At 54.4% G+C, this 20,202-nt stretch overlaps 2 protein-coding genes across 10 annotated transcripts in view; both read right to left on the bottom strand.

Annotated features, from left to right (window-relative positions):
• Nucleotides 1-2,567: 2,567 nt before the first annotated feature.
• CPN1 (carboxypeptidase N subunit 1) lies at nucleotides 2,568-12,266 on the bottom strand. Its single transcript, XM_040564223.1, has 9 exons — nucleotides 11,551-12,266; nucleotides 8,983-9,179; nucleotides 8,580-8,735; nucleotides 8,279-8,461; nucleotides 7,306-7,417; nucleotides 6,813-6,952; nucleotides 6,398-6,497; nucleotides 4,378-4,496; nucleotides 2,568-2,835 (listed from the first exon to the last, which is right to left on the bottom strand). The coding sequence occupies exons 1-9, from the start codon at nucleotides 11,771-11,773 to the stop codon at nucleotides 2,704-2,706; spliced, it is 1,362 nt and encodes a 453-aa protein (XP_040420157.1). The 5' UTR covers nucleotides 11,774-12,266; the 3' UTR covers nucleotides 2,568-2,703.
• Nucleotides 12,267-17,718: 5,452 nt separating this feature from the next.
• The window catches only part of ENTPD1 (ectonucleoside triphosphate diphosphohydrolase 1), a 31,678-nt gene continuing 29,194 nt past the window's right edge, over nucleotides 17,719-20,202 (bottom strand). For all 9 annotated transcript variants that reach the window (XM_040563747.1, XM_040563750.1, XM_040563746.1 and 6 more), the window contains 2 exons: nucleotides 19,861-19,998; nucleotides 17,719-19,705 (listed from right to left, as the gene is read on the bottom strand). In XM_040563747.1, coding sequence (XP_040419681.1) covers nucleotides 19,499-19,705; nucleotides 19,861-19,998 — 345 coding nt within the window. In that variant the 3' untranslated portion in view covers nucleotides 17,719-19,498. The remainder of the gene's footprint in view (nucleotides 19,706-19,860; nucleotides 19,999-20,202) is intronic.

Here is a 20,202-nt window from a genome sequence, read left to right as displayed (position 1 = left end):
GCTGGGACTCTGCAGCCTGGACGAAGGATGTGAGACCATTGCAGTGCAGATGTTGTGTCTGAGGGTTTAGCATTGTTTTTAGACCACGCTTCTTGCAACACTTGGGACTAAGTTCATGGCAAGCCTTTGAGAGGCGGGTTTGACAGAGTGCTGTCTCGGAAACATTTTGTAACCATGTTTTCACGTGGAGAGCTCGGCCATGGCCAAGTGGAGCCTTACCAAACTGTTCAACACAAAAATATTCAGAGCTGGGAGGAGATTGTGCTGGACAAATCCCAGCCCAGAGAGAGTCTCTTTCAAAACAAAAAGGTTATGTCTTGTAGGGACTGTTTTATAGGGCAAAAAGCTTTCCATGAAGACTCCATCTTCGCTGCTGTGCCAACAACCCCACAGCAGCCTGCCAGGGAGAGTGCTGTGGCCTCCTGGAAGGCCTGTCCTGTTCCAAACAGAAGAAATCCCCCTCCTCTGACTCTCCCCTGGAAAGCAAGGGGAACCGAGATGGTCTTACATTTTCTAGGACCACAAGAGGGCAACATGAGAGCATCCTGCAACCAGCAGGCTCAGCAAGGCCACCTGTGACCATCCTGGGATGGGTGCTGGTGGCATGGGCAGCTCTGTGCGAGCAGAGCATCCGTCCCTCTGCCCAGGGACCACACGGCTGATCTAGCAAGCAGTGCAACCAGGGTGGGATCCCAGCTGAGGACTGCTCCCTGGCAGCCCTTTCCTTGCTCTCAGCTTCAAAGATGTCCTTGGAGGCAAGCTGAGCTAGTGCCGTGGCTGGGGGCAGGAGTATGTTGCACATGGGTCAGATGCATGGTGACAGCAGATCCTTCGGCATGCTGCATGGGGCCAGGCTGGCCTCCCTCACCCTGTCTGCATGTCCACCGGCAATTGTGCACCTACACGTGGCTTCAAACAGGAGGGTCCAGCCTTTGGCATGAGGCTGCTGGGCTTGGCCACGGGAAGAGGTGTTAAGACACAAGGGAGTTTGAATGTCTCAGCCTCGCTGCCCTAATTCACATCCTTCTGGATGCCAAAAGAAAAAAAGAATCTGAATTCAGCTTTGGTTATGAATGTGGAACTGGCCACTGCCTCTGGCCCACACCGGTCTGTGCAGACCAAAATCACTCAGAGCCATGGTAATGTGCAATACTGCTTCTGGCACTTTTTTGCAGTAGCCTGACTAGATACCCTCTGAGGGACAGTTCGCTCTGCCTTTCCAAGAACAGACATGGCAGAGAAACAGCTTCTGTTAGCAGGCAGAGGTACAAGGGCGTGTGTGTGCTGCTAGGGCTGAAAATGCCGCTAGCATCTTGCAGCACAGACGGGGGAGGATGTGACAGTGAGGGATGAAGTGCAGAATACCGCCTGTGCAGTAGGCTGGTAGAGGTTCCTCTCGAGAGATGAAGTGTCAAAAGAGGAGGAGCAAGGAGATGTCTGGGGGACTCTCCCTGGACAGACCTGAGAGATGGAGAGAGCCAGTGCAACAGAGGGGAGCTCGGGATAATCAGTCATACAAAAAGAAATTGCGGGGATGCATGGGTTGGGACTGTTTATCCCTCTGGAGTTATTTATTTATATGAAGAATGCCAGAAAGGTTTTGCCTGCTGAAGATACTTTTAGGGTGGAAATAGCTTTATTTCCACTTTTGCTTCTACTCCAAGCCTTCCCAGACAGGGCAAGCAGCATTTTAAGACCCAGCCTCTAGCACCCCACCTCGCTGAACCTTGGATCATACCTTTAACCCCATTACAGCTCACTGGCTTGCACTGTGCCTGCCCAGCACACTGCCAGCAGTCATGCGTCCAGATTTCCCTGCCGCACACTGACGGAACCAAGATTCAGGCAAGTTGTCTCAAGGGACCATCAAATCACCTGTCCTGCACTCCTACTCACTGGTTGTCAGACCTCACCTAGCTGCTCCTGTGCTCAGACTAATTGCTTGTGTTGGCGCGAGCAGACCCTTCAGAGAGCCATCTGGTTTGGATCTGAAGACATAAGGAGGCAGGATAATCCATTGCTTTTGCCGGCGTGTACCGTTTCATCCTAACTATAAATAATCCACATGAGCTACCAGGAAGTCCCATCTGCACAGCAAAATGGACGTAACGTCACTAGCTGGGAGCTGACCTTGGAGCACCACAACCCAGCGCTGCATCCCTCCTTGTGGCGTTCCACTCAGCGACAGCTGTGCTACGCATAGGACACGCTGTGTCCAAAACTGGGCACACATGCTTTAAAATTGGCCTTCCTCTAACTTCAGGGTCTACAGGCAGCAACCATCCTTACCTGAGGGAGAAGCATGGCGCTCGCACCCTGAGGATGAGCACCAGGATTCACGCGCCCCGCTTGTGAGGGCAGCACTCGCTGCCGGGACTCATTCTCCCTGCTGTGCACCAGTGAACGTCTCATGTGGGCTGTAGCAGCCGAGTCCGGGCGTGCAGGGAGCAGAGCTCTCCTGGATGGAACAAGGGCAGGAGGGCAGCTCCGCAGCTACAGACACGCTGCCTGGGGGACCGCAGCCTAGACACGTTCTGCTGTGAATGACTTCACGATTTGCTCAGGGATTAAATACTTCCTCGTTTAATAACCTAATAATTCGGGCTAGTTTCATGCTGGACTTTCGGAAAGTTCACTGGCTGCAGTCTTCAGCCAGGCCTCATACAAAGGGCTTCCCTCAGCTCCCAGCCAAGTGAGCTGTCCTCATCTCTGGGTCCCCCGGCGCGTGGCTCTTGGCACTACCTTCTTCTGAAGGGTTTTATTGTTCGTGCGTGTGCCTGAAGCTTTACGCTCCGGGGGCTTCCTCACCACATCTTGTTTGAGCTGGAAATGCACCTGGAGAAAGAATAACAAACGCGTAACACAGTGACTGTGCCCTGCTGGCTCCAGGGGTCTGCAGGACCTGCCCCAGCTGATTGTATTCTAAGCTAACTCATGGCCAAGACAAGCGTTGCCAATCGCAGGCTCGGTGTTATGATACAATGGGAACTCAGTGCATAAATCAGCTGGAAGTATTTTTCTTCCCCATGGAAAATACTGTACCAACCATCAGCTACATTTCTTATGCAGGGAGTTGCTCTTGTGGCAATGCAATGTTCTAGGATGATTTGGAAGATGAGCTGTGAAAGGCGAGTGACTGAGCTACGATCTTTTTTCATCTTTTCTCACAGAGAACAGAGAAAAAGCTTTGCTTTGCATCTCTGTGAATGTTTAATCCACAGAATGGTTAGGACAAACAGACCTTCTCAACTGCGTCTTGTTAGCTGAATCCTGCTTAATCAGTCCTGCAGCGACAAGTGGCTCTAGTAGATCCAGGAAAAAAAACATCCACAAAAGAAACCCCCGCCCAACCAAAAAAGGATCAAACAAATGGCTGTGGGGTAGCAGTGGAACAAGGCAAACAAATGCAGTCACAACAGGGAAGGGGCAGAGGGAAGTGGGGACAGGTGGGCTGCTGTGAGGGGAGATCTGCAAAACCAGACCCTCAGGGAACAAATCTGTCTTCTACAGCAATGTGGTGAAAGGAAAATCTCTTACAAAGGAAAGCCAAAAAGCAGGGTGCTTAACCTAGCAAAACAAAGGCTAGGACTGGGCTTGACAGCTCTCTATAAATACATCGGGGAATAAATACCAGGGAAGAAGAGGAGCTATTTAAAGCATAGTGTTGGCATAAGAACAAATAGGGATAAACTGACCATAAATAAATTTAGGCTGGAAATTAGAAGGTTTCCAATTCTGAGAAAAAGGCAGCACTGGAAGAACTTCAGAGGCTGGGTAGGGTGGGATGAAGAGACGGAGGGTGGGAGAACCACCGCAGTGTATTTAAGGCAGGGCCTGACCAGTGCGTGCAGAGAAGCACATGGCGTGCCAGGATGCCGCAGTCGGGGGGTTCTTGCCAGTCCTCAGCCAAGGCTGTGCCCAAGGTCCTGCTGCACTCAGAAGGCAAGGGCTGACCAACCACTGTTTTATAACCTATTTTGAGTTGTCCAGCCTGCACTTAGAAGGGCATTGTAAGAGCTGGTTTCACTTTATCTCCCAAAGGTGTTTGGCTGTTCTTTGCTGGCACCCGGTCCCCACAGCAGCTCTCAGCAGAAAGAGGGGCAGCCCTCAGCCTCTTGCTGCCAGTCTGATGATGTGCTTGGTCCCAGGCATGATGCAGACGGCAGCAGAGCACCGAAACCCACAGAGCAAAGGGGACAGCACAGCCTCAGGGAACAGACACTGCCTCTAAACCATCACGTCCTTGCAAGTGGGGAGGTTGGAGGAAGAGCTGGAGAGCAGCAGCCCCAGCCAGCCAGGGGCTCACCCCATGGCCAAGAGGCAGAGGGGCACAGGAGACTTTTTGAGGCACCCTAGTGACTACGCAGCCTGACTCACCAGTGAAGGTTCAGCTGGGCCCACTGTTGTTGTCACTGTCTGGGGCTGGTAGCCCTCTGCAGAGGCTGTGACAGTGTAAGTGCCAGGTAGCAGCAGCCGGAAATAATCCCCCATATCGCCTGGAACACAAGATGAGAAGAGAAAGCACTCAGGATGCATAGGATGCAGAGTAACACATATTCCAGTAGCTCTTGCTGAGCGTCCTTCCTTGAGCCTTCAAAACCCAGACACCTTTTGGCCTTCCTTCCAAATCTGCTGGCTCCTGCAAGGCTGGATTTACGCAGGAAGCCTGCAAGTGACGTCTCACTAGTGCCACGGAGCAGAGGTCAGTCTGCGAGGAGACGCCAAGTGAAAGGGGCCGGGGCAGCAGTGCTGGCTGTGCCCTTTCACAGGGAGGGTGCAAATCTGAGCGCTCGCTGGTCGGACAGTAGCAGGCCTAAAGGCATTCACAGCTCCAGTTTGACTCCTTATGCATAACACCATTTTTTAATGCCTGTCATATTCAGTTTTGCCACGTCTGTGTTACCAGCAGAGTTTTAATCTCTCATCAGGTTACCGCTCCCCTGATTCTTCCTGCACAAGGAAGCCCCAGGAGCACTTTGTGTACTGCTGGGGCAGGGACAGGGGGACAGGGGGCTGACAACAGCGAGGGAGCAGCACGTTAGGGATTACTTAGAGCATCTGAATACATGCCCATCTATGGAACTGCACGGGTATCGCAAATCTGAGTCATCGTTACGGGCAGCCTGTGCATTTTGGCTTAGGTGGGCTCAGCCTGGCTGGGAAGAGGCAGAGGGGGATCTGCTCACAGCCTGCAGCTCCTCGAAGGACAGCTACAAGGATGGCAGAGCCAAACTCCTCCTGGTACATGGGGCAGTGATCGCGGATGGCAGCTTGGGGGTGTCAGGGTGGATCAGGGAGCACAGCTTCACCACGAGGGTGAGACACTTCAACAGAAATCTCCATCCTAGGAGGTCAGTGGGGATCAGATGGAGAGAGTGATCACCGACCAGAGCCTGTGCTGGGACAATCCTGCACCCAGCAGGATGTTGGAATGGAGACACCAGCGAGGCCTTGCAGCTGGCTGGTGCAGTAAGAGTGCCACTCTTACATTTAGAGCGCCACCAAGTCACAGACCTATGGCCAGAAGTTAATTTTGATGATTTCATAGTCTGACCGATGGAGAGCTGCAATATTGGCTTCTTTTTCTGCAGCCAGGCTGGTTGAAGAAGGGTGATTATGAAAATGAGGTTAAAATCAGCCAGCAAACAAGAAACCACCACAGTTCAGATCAACTAAAGTGGCACTTCATTCTCAATCTAAATTTGTCTGGCTTGAACTCCCAGCCTTTCATCTCATTCTGCCATTGTGTCCTTTGCTATCAAGTATTTGAGCTCTGTGTAGACACAGACACTTGAGCAGGTTATTCCCTCAACCCACTCTTCGGTTATGTACAAGGGTATTCTCTCCTCTCTCTCAGATAACATAGGACTCTGAAGTCCCTCACAACAAGGTTTGCTTTCCGGTTCTCACCTCTTTCTTTCCTCAGCCCTCTCCATTTTTGCATTTTGTCCCCACAGCACCCAGCACGGGTGCATGCTGTGCCACTACATCCCCCTTGTCTTGCCTTCTATAGATTATACATTAGAGGACTGCTGCTTAGCTACTGCTTTACCCTGTCTGTTCAAACAGTAGCTGACATGATCTGTGGCCAGTGTACCTACACTTAAACAGACCATTACAGTAAAGGATGAAATCAGAAAATCCACTTCATTTTTTCTCACTTCCTAGACCACAGTTGCCTCCCCTGAGACCCTGGCCCAGCTGCCTGTGAACCCACCTTCTCCCTGGTCCAGCAGGCAGAGGCAGCAGCACTACCCTGTGCACTGCTCATTTCTCACAGCTAACGTCTTTCAGAAGCAAAACATGCTGAGCAAAACGCTCACTGTGGCCTCACTCCCCTCCCACAAACCCAGACAGCCTCTCAGGGGGACACCACGCAAGGGGACCGGCGACCCACCGGAGGTAACGTCATGGCTGATTCCCTGGACAGAAATGACTGCTCCTGCAATGCCGTTGTTGTTCTCGTCTGACACCATCCCTTTGATGCCCTGGTGAATCTGCAGGGAGACAGTGCTGGCTGGGTTAAGGCCCTCCCTTTGCTCAGGAGGGCATTTCTGGGTGCTGGAGGAAGGCAGAGCTCTGGGGACACCATCACTTTTCCCCATACCCCTGGCTGTGCTGGTTCTCCCTAGGACTAGGACACAACAGCCACCCCAAAACCCACCAACATCCCTTCCAGAGCACCCAGCAAGGTCCATGGCCTCCTCCCTCCTACCCCAGTGCTCCCAGTGCCTGCTGACCCCCTACCATCAGGGCTGGGGCCCGCTGGGACCTGCGGGAGAGGGGTGTAGGTCCCAGGATCACCTCCTTACCTCTTCGATGAAAGCAACAAGCGCCTCCCGGTTGGCCATCCACTGCCGCTCCAGGTCCTTCTCGGGGGGAAACTTATTGCAGCTCAGCTCCAGGGTGATTTCAAAGCAGTTGGTGTAGAGGTAATTGAAGTCTTGCATGCCTGGAAGAGGACAGCCATGGCCAGGGGAATCCAAAGCCCCTTCCCTCCCTGCTCCCATGTCCCGGGTGTCCTGGCACACTTATGTCTTCCACCAGAACTGCTCTGCTCCCCTTCTTTGCAGCCCCATCCCCTCATGGTCACTCAGCTCTCTCCTTCAGTCAGATCCTTCCCCTCTCCACCTGTGGAAGCTCAGGGGGGCTTGGTAACACAGGGCCTCTATTTCCCCTTGCATATCTCTGAGGTACAACCACCAGAAAAGTGCTATCACCACAGCCTTCCCTAGGCGTCTCGCCTATCCCCTCACCTCTCTTCAGCCCAGCACCTTGCTGTGGCGGGTGCTGCCCAGCCCTTACCTTTGCTGAGCGAGTACCAGGACGCCCCATTCGTGATGCCATCGGCGAAGTAGTCCCCACAGTTCCAGCCGCGGTGCATCCAGCCGTGGGCATACGAGTACGTCTTGGCCAGCTGCAAAGACCGTGGCCGGCAGTCACACAGGAGACAGCTCCTGCCTTTCACTGCCGTGAAATACAACCCGAGGTGGCCAGGACCTCTAAGAAACGTAGGCAGGTGAAAGAGCAGGAGGAAGAGCAGAAATGTGGCAAGCTGGAGGCTTGCTGATGGCACAGACAGCTTCTGGCCTGCTCCTGCTGTCCCCCCGCCCAGCAAATGGCACCAAAGGGAGGAATAAATACAGGACAAAAGCTAACTGGTGTCAATCCTGATGCAAATATCACATCTACCAGGGGAATTTTATTAGGAAAGCGTTCGGGCAACTTGTGTTTCTGGCATCTTTATACTTATTGCCCTTATCAAAGATTGCTGTTTATTTTTAGATATGAAGGCAGGGTCGAAATTGGGACACTGGATCCAAAGCCTGTTCTTTGTGTAGGACAAAGTTTAAGAGAGTGGTGCTTGCATTTTCTAATGCACACTCTATACCTTGTGTTATGCTTCAGATGCTAGTATAATCTCACTCTGTCAGCACAAAAACAGTTACTTCACCGCATGTCTGACTTCTGAGGCTGCGTGGGGACCACCAGCCTCTGCCCCAGGCTGCAGGCTCTGTCTGGCTTTGCGTGCAGCTCCGCTCCCAGTGCACCCTGGCAAGCCCCGTGCTTCCCGGGGAGGCTGACTCCAGCTCAGACATTTTTCTCATTAGCTGTTTTAACGCAGACTTTCTCATTCTTGTGCTGGTTTCTGTGTTTCCTAATGGAAGCAGTGGCTGAAGGCACTGTTTTCTGGGACATTAGAACAATGGAGAAAAAACAAAGGCTCAGCTAGTCCTAGCAGGATCAGTAGGACATATCAATACTTTCCAATCCTCACCTTCTGGAACAACTTGTCGTCAGGGGTGGGAGTGTTGACCGTGCGCCGGTGGCTCCTGAACCGCTGGTCCTGAGATTTGTCGTAGGGGTAGTTTGCCACCACCGCTCCGCCGTGCAGGTTGGCCGACAGCACGAAATTGTAGCTGCCGATCCACTGAATCACAGCCAATGTCTCTGGCTCCACCTGTGAGGAGAAGAAGGGGTGAACCGCGACAAGGGGCAGGCCCATGCTGGTTTTCTGCGTGCAGAAAAGGACCGCTGTAGGAGGATGCTGCACCGCTCACAGCATCCCAGACTGGTACCTGGCTTTTCCAGTTGTCAGGCAGCGGGATGTGGTGATTCGGCCCGCTGATTTCCCCGCTGTAGTACATGAACGTGTTGAGGTCAGGAAAGTTGCGGTTCAAGTCCACTCCGTTGGCGTTGTTCCTCCCCGTCAAGTACCCGATGCTGTCTGGGCCCTGCGGGGCAGGGGTGCATCGCGGGGGTAAGAACAGGGTGAGTGCAGCAGGGACTGGCCATCCTAGCAGTGCTTTGGTGGCTTTGAGTTGTAGCACGGTGGGCAAGGCTGGTGTGCAAGCATCCTCCACCACCCACCACAAGGATGTCCCCTTCCCACTGCCCCAGCAAAGGGGACCCCGCAGGAGCCCCGTCTGGAAGGGCGTTCGGCCCCTACCCGGCTGGAGGCGGCGCTCGCTTGCCTGGTACCTGCTTGGCAGCCACTTCGTACCCGTCGGGGTTCATGGAGGGCATGATGTGGATGCGCGTGTCGTGGAGGAGGCGGGTGACACGCTCGCTGCCCCGGCGGTACTCCTCGCACAGGAACTCGGAGAGCTGCAGCAGCAGCTCGCGGCCCAGCACCTCGTTCCCGTGCATGTTCCCGACGTACTTGAACTCCGGCTCCACTGCAGAGAGCAACACAGCAGCGGCACCATCAGCTGGGTCTGGGGTTGGAGGAGCCCCTTCCCACCCCAGGGAGCCTCAGCAAGCCCGAGAGACCCTCAGTAAATGACGAGAAATGGCCCTTTCCCATGGAAAATGGAGGCGGCACAGAGGAACTGGGGAGGGGTGGCAGGAGAGCTGCTGCCTCCAGCCCTGAGGTGCGGGGGCTGCTGGTGGGAAGGAGAGGACAGGCCATTTCTGCTGCCTCTGCCATGTGCTGTTTGCTGTCACTACCCCTCACCCATGTGGCACATTCCTGGTCAGCAAGCTTCAAGGAGCTTTTCATTCCACCACAGGATAAAATCAATCCCTGGCCCCTGGCAAGCTGTGCTCTTTCACTGAGAGGCAGGGTCCCTGCTGACTCCATGCAGGTGGGAGGCAGCAGAGGTTTCCCCTCTGCCTCCCCTTCACCTGCCTCCGAGGGGATGGCTGGGGGCTTTCACACCCGCCAGAGATGGGGAAGGGAGCCCAGAGAAGCCCTGAGCAGCTGAGCTGCATACTTATCAAACTGCCTCTTGGGCAGCTCTGGAATGAGCAAGAAGGCCTCTTGCCCCTGGCTTTTCTACAACTAGAGATTTAGAGTCTGCAACCAGAGACTCACTGCTCTGCTGAAGGAGAGGCAGCACCCATGAGGGATGGGTTAAGCCTTCCCTGCTCCAGAGGCTTTTAAAGCAGTTACTTGTCAGAGAATAGATGTCCAGTTGCAGGCTGCAACCAGCACCAGTAGGATGAGAGATACCAGGAGAATCCAGCTAAAAAGGGAGCCCAAGTTTCACGTGACAGGGTAAGGACAAAACAGGGCATCATTACACACGTTGGGCTGGCAGAGCTCGGGACTCACTGTGAGTTTTTCAGCCACCACCAGCGATCCCCAGTGTCCATGATGATGCTGGGGCAAAAGACACTGCAGCCCTGCTCGCTGGGTGCCTGCTGCTTCCAAAATCCAAGCTTCCAGATGTGCTGAAGACAGACTCTAAAACAACTCTAATTTTGGCACCAGATTTTCCTTTTCCGTTTGTTGCCTGTGACCTTTGGATTGCCGTGCCTTAGTGAAGGACGCCGCAGGTGGGCAGTATGTGTTGACCCGGTTAGATTTCAGGAGACATGAGAACTGACTTAATTAGGTAATCCAGTTATTAAATCTATAAAAATGTCCTGGTGTTATGCACAGCCTTCATTTAAAAAAAGAAGGTCTCAGCGGGCACTCCTCCTCCTCTGTTTTGTTTGAGTCTGAGGCAGGATTTGTCAGCCTTTTTCAGTTCACAGACCCCTAAACTTTATCCATGTGGACACACAAGCCCTAATTCCTGCATGTAAGCCAGCTGACTCAAGGCTTTGCTTTTTGGAGTTACATTCTGTGGCCTTCGAACGAGTCCCCAGATTCCCCAAATTCCCATGCTACAAGCTGGAAGCACCCAAGAAGCAGGGCTACCAGGCCACGCTGCCAGGGCTCCTTGCACTGAGGACTAGGAGCAGGTCAAGCCAAGTCTCTGCCTGGGGCAGGGAGACCTTGGTCACCTCCTGCAGCCCTCCCAGCCGCTCTGCTGTGGTTCTGCCAATATAAAACCCAGCGCAGCATCGCCAGTGCCCTTTGCTCGCTCCTTGCTTTGAATCATGCCCCGATTGCTGTGGAGGTGTCCGAGGCCTCCTCGGTGCTGCGTGGGTTTCAGTGCGCGGTGCTGGCACGGAGGCGGTCGTGGTGGGAAGGCTCTCACCGTGCTGCTCGGCACTCCTGGCAGCGATGCTCTGGGCTGCAGGAGGGGGTGCAATGGGATCTGGGGGGGCTGCTCCACTGGAGGGGTGTGCAGCAGCAGGTCCCACTCACCTCTACGGCACTGCCGTCAGTTTTCCACGGGATTATGACTTTTCCACGCGCCCTGCCCAAGCTGCGGGAGCTCAGCACCACCTTTGCTGCGCAGCCCCGGGAAGGGGGGGGCCGGACCGTTCCCCCCCAGCGCTGCCTGCTGCTGCAGGCCGGGGGGCGGCTGCCGCCTCTCCCTGCCGGCTCGAGGCTGGCTTTCGGGCAGGAGAGGGTGGCGGAGAAGCTGGCGTGCTGGGACGACCTCGCCTGCGTCAGCCCGCGTTTAAAACCCACGGCTCCGTCCAAAGTACGTGCCTGGGCCGCGCTGCTGCTCCGGAGCGCTCCGTGCGCGCACGCAGCCTTCGGGAACGCGCCCCCGGGGACCCTGCCAGAGCCCCCCCCCGGCACCTCCGGGAGTCCTGCGTGGGACGGGGGCAGCCCCCACCCGTGTCCCCGCGGCGCCGCGTGGCAGGAGAGCAGCGGGGCCGTCCCGTCCCGTCCCGCCCCGTCCCGTCCCGTCCCCCCGTACTCACGGGGCTCGTGGATGCCGGGGTAGTCGCTGAACTCCAGCACGTAGAGGTGCCGGCCCTCGACGCTGCGGCCGATGCTGTAGACGCGGGTGACATAGGGACACTCGCTCTGCACGCGGAACAGGGCCTGCACCATCTCCTCGTAGCGGTGGTGGACGAAGCTGACGGCGGCCGCCACCTCGAGCAGGAGCAGCGCCCCCGCCAGCGGCCGCAGCCCCCGCGCCATCGTCCCGCGGCGAGCGGCGGCGCTCCGAGCCCCCGGCTCCCTCCCGGCCAGGAGCTAAAGTGCACGCTGGAACCAGCTCTTTCCAGTTCCCCCGCCGAGTGCCAGCCCCCTGCACCTGCGGGCGGGGGGCGGCGGGAGCGGGGGCAGGGATGCTCCCCCCGGCCGCCCGCTGCCGTCGGGGAGGTTTCCCCGCTGCGGCTCACTCATTAACCGGACGGCAAACAGGCCCCCGGCGCCCCTGGCTGTCACGGCAGAAGAAGAGCAGGGCTGGAAAACTGGCCGCGGAGGGCGGCGGGGCTGCCAAGCGCACAGGCGGGCGGGGAGCGGCGGGGGGAGAGGAGCGGGGAGCGGGCGGGGGGCGCCCCGCGGGGCCGGTGCTCCCGGGGGGAGCTCCCCCGGTCGCCCCCCGCCGCCGTGCCCACGGGAGGTTGAGCCCCACGCGTGGGGGGAGAGCCCGGCGAGGCGAGGGTGGGCGCCCCCGGGACCCCGCGGCTGCTCTCCTGCCCCATCTCCCGGGGAAGCGGGGGAGATGCGGCCCCGCCGCCCCGGCCCGATTGGGATGGGGCCAGGATCGGCCTCCCCGTGCCCTCCTACCCGGGCAGCCCAGCTGGGAAGTTGCAGGGGGAGCGGGGGGCGGCGCGGAGTCTGCTGTCGGATGCGCAGCCCTCTGCTCGGGGGTGTAAGCCCGCCTGCTGAGCGCCCTCCAGCACCCAGCGGGCAGCAGCAGAGAGCTCAATAGCCTACAGGCAGACCAAAATGCCCTCCTGTCTGTTTGCAGAGATGCGCTCTGTCTCTGGATTTGGAGGAGGCTGATTCCTCCCCATCCCTCTGCCACATCCACGCTTGCCCTAGCGGGCTGCAGTCACCCAAGGGTCCCGCAGCTCTGCCCACGGACAGCGGCAGTCTTGCTTTGCAGCCTCACCCCGTGGGGCTAAAACTCCAGCAGCTTGGCTGCTCTGACGAGGGTGTTTAGTAGGCCATCTCTGACACAGAGCCCAAGCACTGCTGTAGCCAAAGGGTTTGCCATCACAGCTGGGCACGCCAGCAGAAGGGCTGCCTTTGCTGACACGAGCACGCCATGCTGGCTGGTGACCACCCTGGAAAGGAGCTCCCCCTGCCGCCTCCCCTTCCAGAAGCAATGGGCTTCTCAGCGTACTCAGGGCCCTTCTCAACAGCTACCAGTCCTTCACGTGGATCCCCACTGCATGGCTCTAACCTCTGTGACGTGGGTTGCTTTAGCTGCCTCTCCCCCCAGCAAAGCATCCTCTAGCAGTGCTGCCTGGCCCCACTGCTGTCCTTCCTGTCCTCCACATCCGCTTGGGTCGCTGCCCGCCTTTCTGCCCCAATGTCCCAGGACGAGCAGTGAGAAAACGAGGGAGACCTTGTTTATAGGGCAGGGGAGGTTTGAGGGTCCTTGTTTGGATATGGGGTCTCTTGGCTGCACCCTGGGACATTGATATCCTGGTGAAACCTCCCATGTGGGAATTAAGAGCAGCTCATTCACCTGGGACCACTGGCAGAGCAGAGAGAGGCTGTGTTCCTGCCCGAGCAATGGGCAAGCAGCATTTTGTACACTTGTCCCTGCGGAGCAGGGGCAGTCTAGGAGCAAGGTAAAGCAGATGCAGAGGGGAGGGAACACTGTGTTGTGTTCGCCTACAAAGCACCCATGCCCTGTAGCAGCGGCTGCTCCAGCAGCTTGCGCAGCCAGGCGGGTGTGTGGTGATAACATCAGCTGTACAACATGCCATGTCTGGTGGGGTTTTTCAGGGCTGACAGCCCACACAGTGGTGGGAATGCCCTTGCCTCCTTCACATTGCTGCTCTCAGGGCTGCTGGGTTCCCGCAGAGCCACTGCTACACAGCTTTCAGCAAGCCAGGCAGTGCCAAAAGGGTGGGCAGCTTTCCAGTGCTCGCTGGTGTTACTTGGCAGCCAGAGAGCATTAGGGCTGTAGTAAACCCGCACAAACCCCATGTTTGGGCTGCCTCCCTCTCCCCTTTCTCCTCCCAGGCTGTTTTCAGTGGCCTGTGACAGCAGTGGCAGAGCTGGAGCTATAGTGCTGCCAAGGGACACATGGGAAAAGCGTGCACTTTCCTATGGAGACAGGGTGACGCTGATGTGAGAAACAACAAGAAAAAGAAATGGCAGAATGCTAGGTTCTAAAAAAGAGCCATGAGCAAGATTTGGGGTGGGTGGAGAACGCATCTCACGCACTACTGGGTCTGGAGAATTACTCAGTGTTATCCATGGCATAGGCGTGGAGGCAGCCTACAACCAGGCAGCAGCTTTAAATCAAACGAATAGGAATCATTTTGCACACAATGCACAATGAAATTACCTCACCAAAGATGAAAGATAAATGAGAGCAAAAGAGGATTATACAAATTAATGGAGAACAGGGGCATCCACAGCTATTAATCGTACAAGTCCAGATGCAATCACTTGATCACAAGTTTCCTAAGCCACTGACTGCTGGAGGGGGGATCACACTCTTTTCTCCAACTATCATCTCAAGCGTCACCCACTGCACAGCTGGAACCAATGCTGATGCGCTGCACATCTGATCTGAGCTAGCATGGCCCTCGTCGCAGTCTAGGAAAATAACACGCAAATGAAGTTTTGAGCCAACAATAAATCCTGACATGTTAAAAGACACTGATGAAAGCAGAAACAAACAATGGAGGACATTAGCTCTTAGAAACAGTGCAGGAAGTAAACAAAGACCTAATCTGGAAAATGCAGCGAATACATCTGGGACAAATCATCCACCGCCACCACCCCCCACCCCAGATGTTCAAAGACGGAGGGACCTTGAAGCAGGAGGAGAAGGGACTGCACAAGCAGGAATGTGCTGTGCCACAGTGGCAAGAGGGATGCAAATTCCAGCCCCGTCCCCCTTTGGCTCGTGCAGGTCGCAGGAGCCCATCCCTCTGCAGCCAGCCCTGTAAAGACTCCACCTGGTGCCTTAGCTTTAATTCTGGCCATCTTGTTACCAGAGGAAGGCTGGAAAATGTGAGGAAAGTTCTAGTTAAGAGATGTAAGAATGAGCAAACTGGGGAGAGCGTGTGCTGAAAGAAAAATGATGAACCATGACAAGTATGTTTGCCTTGGCTGAGCTGCAGCTGTGGTTGCACGGAGAGGCAGAGCCGTGCAGCCCCAGCACGAGGCGTGGGCCCCGTGTCCTTCACCTGCTTTCCAGGGACTGCAGCGCTGGAACGAAGCCAACAGAGCTGGTGCAGGAGAGAGGGACGCAGGCCTGCAGCCCATGGCATGGGAGGACAAAGCTGCTTCGGGGAGGTCAGGGTAAAACTAAGCCAAGGAAAGATGGGGTTTGGGTTCTAGCAGATTTCCAGGGAGCCAGACCACCCTGGGAGGGGACTGGAGCCAGGAAGGGGCACGGTGTCTGTCTTTGCCAGAAGCAAGCGCTGCCCATCCATCCAACAGCAACTCCAGCTCTGACCCAGAGCACTGGGAAGCTGGCAGCAGGAAATCCCATCTCAGGCCTTTTCCATCTTTTATGCCAAAAGCTCCATTCCACTACTGTGCAGGTCCCATCATCTGGAAAACAGCACAAAAACATCACTAGCACAGGTTGAGAAGTCTTTATTGTGATAAGGATACAGAGATGGGTGTGTGCAGCAAAACAGAGATCCATTTCAGCAGGGCTGCACCACACAAAGGAAGCGCAGGGCCTGGGTGGCAGGGCACAGGGACTCTTGGCCTCGGCCTGGCCCCTAGCCCCAACAGGCCACTGAGCTCTGGGCCGCAGCCAGGAGCCATGCAGGGCCCAGCCCTGGCACGGAGCAGCCGGGGAGCTGGGACAGACGAGAAGGGGGCATGGGTCCAGCTGGGAGCTGCTCTTGGAGAGGCTGGGGAGCCCCGGGCAGCGCCAACACTGCAAGTCAGCATCTCACTGCAGAGGTGACGGCCCCACTTCCGAGAGGGTACCTCCAGCGAGCTGGCTGGCTTTACTGGGCTTTGCTGCAGGGCTGGAGAAAGCAGCTTCAGCCTGTGCCGAGAGGAGAGCCAGCTGGGCTGGGGAGGAGTGAGGGTACTCATTAGAGCCTGTTGTGGGGACTGGTTGCTCTCTGCAAGAGGTGTGGGAGAGCTGTTGTTTTTCTCCTTCCCGCCAAGCTCTCAAGTCTCACTGATAGTTCTGCCTCAGACCCAGCCCTAGGGTGAACAGGAGAGAGCTCATGGAAGTCATCAGTCCCAGAGAGGTCAGACTGCTCCTGTGCTCTGCCAAATGAGCAAGTCCCCCACAAAGCATCTTCCCAAAAGGGTACCTCTCAGCACCCATGCCCAAGTCAGACCTCAATCCCAGGACACGCACCCCAGATTGCTGCGGCACCTCTCAGGGCTCCCTGTGACTGTGACAAAACACACAGACAGGAGAGAGCAGGGTCTGAGATAGCTGCAGCCCAGCAGAGCTGAGCAGACCATAAATATTTTCAAGACAAGAACTCATGGTGTTTAAAGATGCTTTAACCTAGAAGAGCAAAACCAGACAGGAGCCAGGGGCTGGAAATTAAAGACAGAATCTATTAAAATTAGAAATAAGGCACAGATAATTTTCAGAGAGGCAGATCAACTGCATTAACAAGATAAGTGATACCACATTATTACCATCTGACATATCTCCCCACTATCTTTCATAGTCTTCATGGTGGGTTTTGTCCTTAGGTGACTCTGGAATACACACTTGAGCCAAATGCAGCTGGGTCAGACACAGCAGAGAAGTAAACACATGAACATCCACTAAAATTGAACTCCAAACCAGGATTTTGGGCAGCCCCCAGAAATGAAGTCCTGCAATGGCAGAGAATGTGATGGGGAAGAAAAATCATACCCTTTGCTGGGAAGGTTCAACTCCAGCTAGTGATATGAAAGGTTCTTGCCATGGTAGAATACCTTCAGTCAACCCATTCCTGGAGCCTCAGCTTGCTTAACTGATTTTTAAGTGGTATGTCTGGTATCTCCCCAGCAATTCTAATTTTGGAGATCGTTTCATAAATGTGATCTAAAAATCATAAGGTTGAAAAATAATGGAACTTATGTCCTGTATTTTTTCTCAATTTTGGGCCTTTAGATTGCACTTAAAATACATTTGCATTTTGTTTATTTTGTTTTGTAAACAGGACACAGTACTTGCAATAGAGATATAAAGTGTTGCTAAAACTCTTCACCCAGGTTCCCACCTCTTTTCCTTTGACATAAAACCTTAGCAGGGACCAGACTAACACAGATATTCACTACACGCCAGTTTCCCATCAGGAAGTTTCTGAAACTGATGTGATCTGCCAGTTCCAGCATCACAGACAAACCTAAGCAGCCCTGGCAGCTGGCTGTTCTGTCACGAAGTCTCCTACCTTGCTTCCATGATCAAAACTTACTGTTAATCTCTTATCTATGCATCTTCGCTGAAAAGATCAGAAGGAAGACTCTGTCTCTAGATGAATCCCCACCTCAGTGTATTTGCAGACAAAATAAACTGGTAAGCGAACAAAGTGTGGGGAAATGTCATTTGTGGGTTGACCTGGACCACTTGCTTGGGGAAACGTTCTTAGAATGGTATGCACTTCAACACAGCCACGTGGAAGGCAAAGTATCTCATGATAAGAAACAGTGATGTATGCTGTAAGACAGTGGCCATTCTGAGGCTCTTTCATGGCCATTTTTGCCACAATGGGAGAAAAAGGCCAAGATGCAATAGTTAAACCGAACAAAGCAGTCCCTTATAAAACCTTCTCTTAAGTGAACAGATCTGACCCTGAGATATATGAATAGGAAAAAAGAGTGTAAATCAGCAACAGAGGGTATTACTTTTATATACACTATTAGGGTGTCTACTACCACTTGCTTTGGTGTCCAAACTTCAGAAAGATGTAAAAAAAATTCAAAGTTGACTCAGGAGCTACAAGTGAGGCCACAACAAAGCACTTCACAGATTGAAGGTCAATCTATTTAATGTGATACAATGACGACTTGCAAGCACCAACAAAGAAAAAGGGATTTTGATAGCAGAGTTATTCAGTCGTTCTGAAATGGGCAGATCAAGATTCATAAGAAGCTGAAGCCAGCTAATTCAGAGTAAAAATAAGACAGATTTTTGGAAGAAGAGTGAACTGCCCAAACATCTTACCATAAGACAGGATAGATTTTCCCCTTACCTTTAGGTCCTTCAATGTTATGGTTCCTACTTCCAGGCATGAAGTAGAAATAACTGGGGGACATTTTCCAGCCTGCACTGGGCAGAGGGACAAGCTGGGAGAGCACGAAAGCCCTGAGCTCTAAGTCTGTGCTTGCCCAAAAGAGAAGGCTTCATCCAGGTTGCACATTCTCCCCTGTACCTTTTGCATCTTTGCTTGGGGAAACACATGAAGGTGTCTGTGTGCCGTGCCTTTCTCCCCGCAATACCTGCTTTTTGCCTCCAGCACATACATGTCATTAGAAGAAGAGATTTCTGAGATTTCTTGGGAGGTAAACAGGCACCAGTGGTTTCCAAGTGTTATAAAAATGGATTTCTGACTTACCTCTCTTTTATGACCAAGGAATGGGAAATAGAAGAAAGATTCATAATTCTGATCAGTGGCACCCCCCTAGCTGCATGCTAGAAGATGGGCTGCAGTATGTGCACTTGCAGACCCTGGGTCTTATGGTTTTGGGGTAAGTCTAGCTCATGAGGGAAGGAAAAGCAAATTTTCACTGATTTTGCTGATGGAAAGAGTGGCTCTATCTGTGTGTGCCCATGCTGGCTAACTGCTGCCAGCTGTCTTTTTATAAAGGAACATGTCCCGACAAACATTTTCCCTGGGTCAGAGACTGCTGTATGATCAGCACAGTGACACTGGATTGCTTTAGTGGATATCTACCTGTAGGCATGCTAATCAGAACAGAGTCCCTGCAGGCATAAGTGCTCACTACTGGTCAAGGATCCGTGGCCAGTATGAGCTCTTCCCACAAAAAAATCAGCAATGCCTGTCTGGGAACTCGCGTCTCGATGCACAGTCACCCTAGGGACATGGGAACGGCTCAGCATAACAGCGAGCCAGCTTTGGTCCAGCAACAACATCAGGAAGACGTGGGAAAGAGGCTTCTTGCCACCTGTGAAAGGAGCAGGTCGCTCCAGAGCCCAGCTAAGGACTGATGACCGCCAGCACATTCAGTTTCTTCATCCTCATCCCTTCTTGTTTCAGAGTGACATTTGGGAGCATGGCCAGCCTTTGGGGACCAGCAGGCTACAGGTGACCATACCCAGCAGAGGTGTGCTGGTGCAGTTTCCCTGCTGGAAGGGCTCTGGGGAATGGGAACAGCTTCAGCAGAGGAGGAGCCGGATCACCCTGTGTGCGAGCACTCCCAAGAGCTCAGTGGCATGTGGGACCCTGAGATAACCCTTGCAGGAGCACTGGCTCCCAAAGATTGCTGCTGCTTTTCTCTTTATAATGCTGTGTACAAGGCAAAAAACCAACAAGCAGCAGAGTTTCAGTGAATGAAGGTACGACCCATTCAAGAAGAGGACACCTGCTTGTCAGTCCTTGGCAGAGGGAGGTGGTGAGCCTGGTGCCCCGACGTCTGTCAGTGCAAGTGAGAGTCAAAAGAGATAAATGCCCTTGTTGTACACAGTCAGTAGCTTCAGCAAGAAGGGCTCTGTGGTACAGCCTGCCCTGCAGCAGACTCCTGGCCCTGAGCGGCTGGGGTGACACGGCCCCTCTCCCTGCACGGCTCTTCCTAAACAATCCCCTTCTGCAGGCACTTGGGCTTGTGGAAGAGAAGCCAGGCAAGCACGAGCACGGATACCAGCACGAGGGAGCACAGCACCATCAGCCCCACGTAGCTGCCGTGGGAAAGAGGGGGTGCAGCGGGCTCCTCCGCAGGGATCATGTTGGTCAGGTTCAGCATGTAGCCCAGGGTCCAGCCTGCATCGCTGCTGCCGATCTGGAATGGGAGAGAAGCAGAATCAGGGCTGGAAGGTGCAAGGGCAGTGTGCAGCCCTGCCGGGGAGGCAGCACCCCCTGCAGCAGACGGGCCAGGTTGTTTGCAGAGGGGGCAATTACTCCGTGGAGCAGAGCCCTCCCCACCACAAATCCTACCTTTCCAAGGAAGTGGATCCTTTGCCAGTTCTCTTTAGTGAATTCATAGCCATTTTCCAGGAGAGAGAGGATGTAGGCCCCAGAGAAGCAATATTCACTCAGGTACTTCTCTTTTATCTGGTGATATGCTTGCTTTACCTAGGGAGGGAGGGAGAAGTCACCAGGCTGCCAAACACAGGTTCCCACAGCTGCAGCTTGCACCTGAGCATTCAGTGCAGGTGCTGGGGAGAATGTTCCCACACTTCCCTTGGAAATTACCCCCAGCCATTTATCCCACAGCAAAGCACAAGCAGCTCAAGTACCCGAGCTCTCTGCCCTGCTGCAGAGATGCAGTGCTGCTCA

The sequence above is a fragment of the Cygnus olor genome, chromosome 7 (assembly GCF_009769625.2).
Source record: "Cygnus olor isolate bCygOlo1 chromosome 7, bCygOlo1.pri.v2, whole genome shotgun sequence".
NCBI classification, from domain to species: Eukaryota; Metazoa; Chordata; class Aves; order Anseriformes; family Anatidae; genus Cygnus; species Cygnus olor.
Note: the sequence above shows the minus strand (reverse complement) of the source record. Positions and strands in the feature narration are given on the sequence as shown.

What these genes read in the sequence shown, in the direction of transcription:
- CPN1 (XM_040564223.1), bottom strand. Translation starts at nt 11,773, where the DNA reads ATGGCGCGGGGGCTGCGGCCGCTGGCGGGGGCGCTGCTCCTGCTCGAG. An exon ending in CTGACAACTGGAAAAGCCAG is followed by an intron (nt 8,462 to 8,579) that starts GTACCAGTCTGG and finishes TTCTCCTCACAG; the next exon opens with GTGGAGCCAGAGACATTGGC. An exon ending in CAGCCATGACGTTACCTCCG is followed by an intron (nt 4,497 to 6,397) that starts GTGGGTCGCCGG and finishes CTTGTGTTCCAG; the next exon opens with GCGATATGGGGGATTATTTC.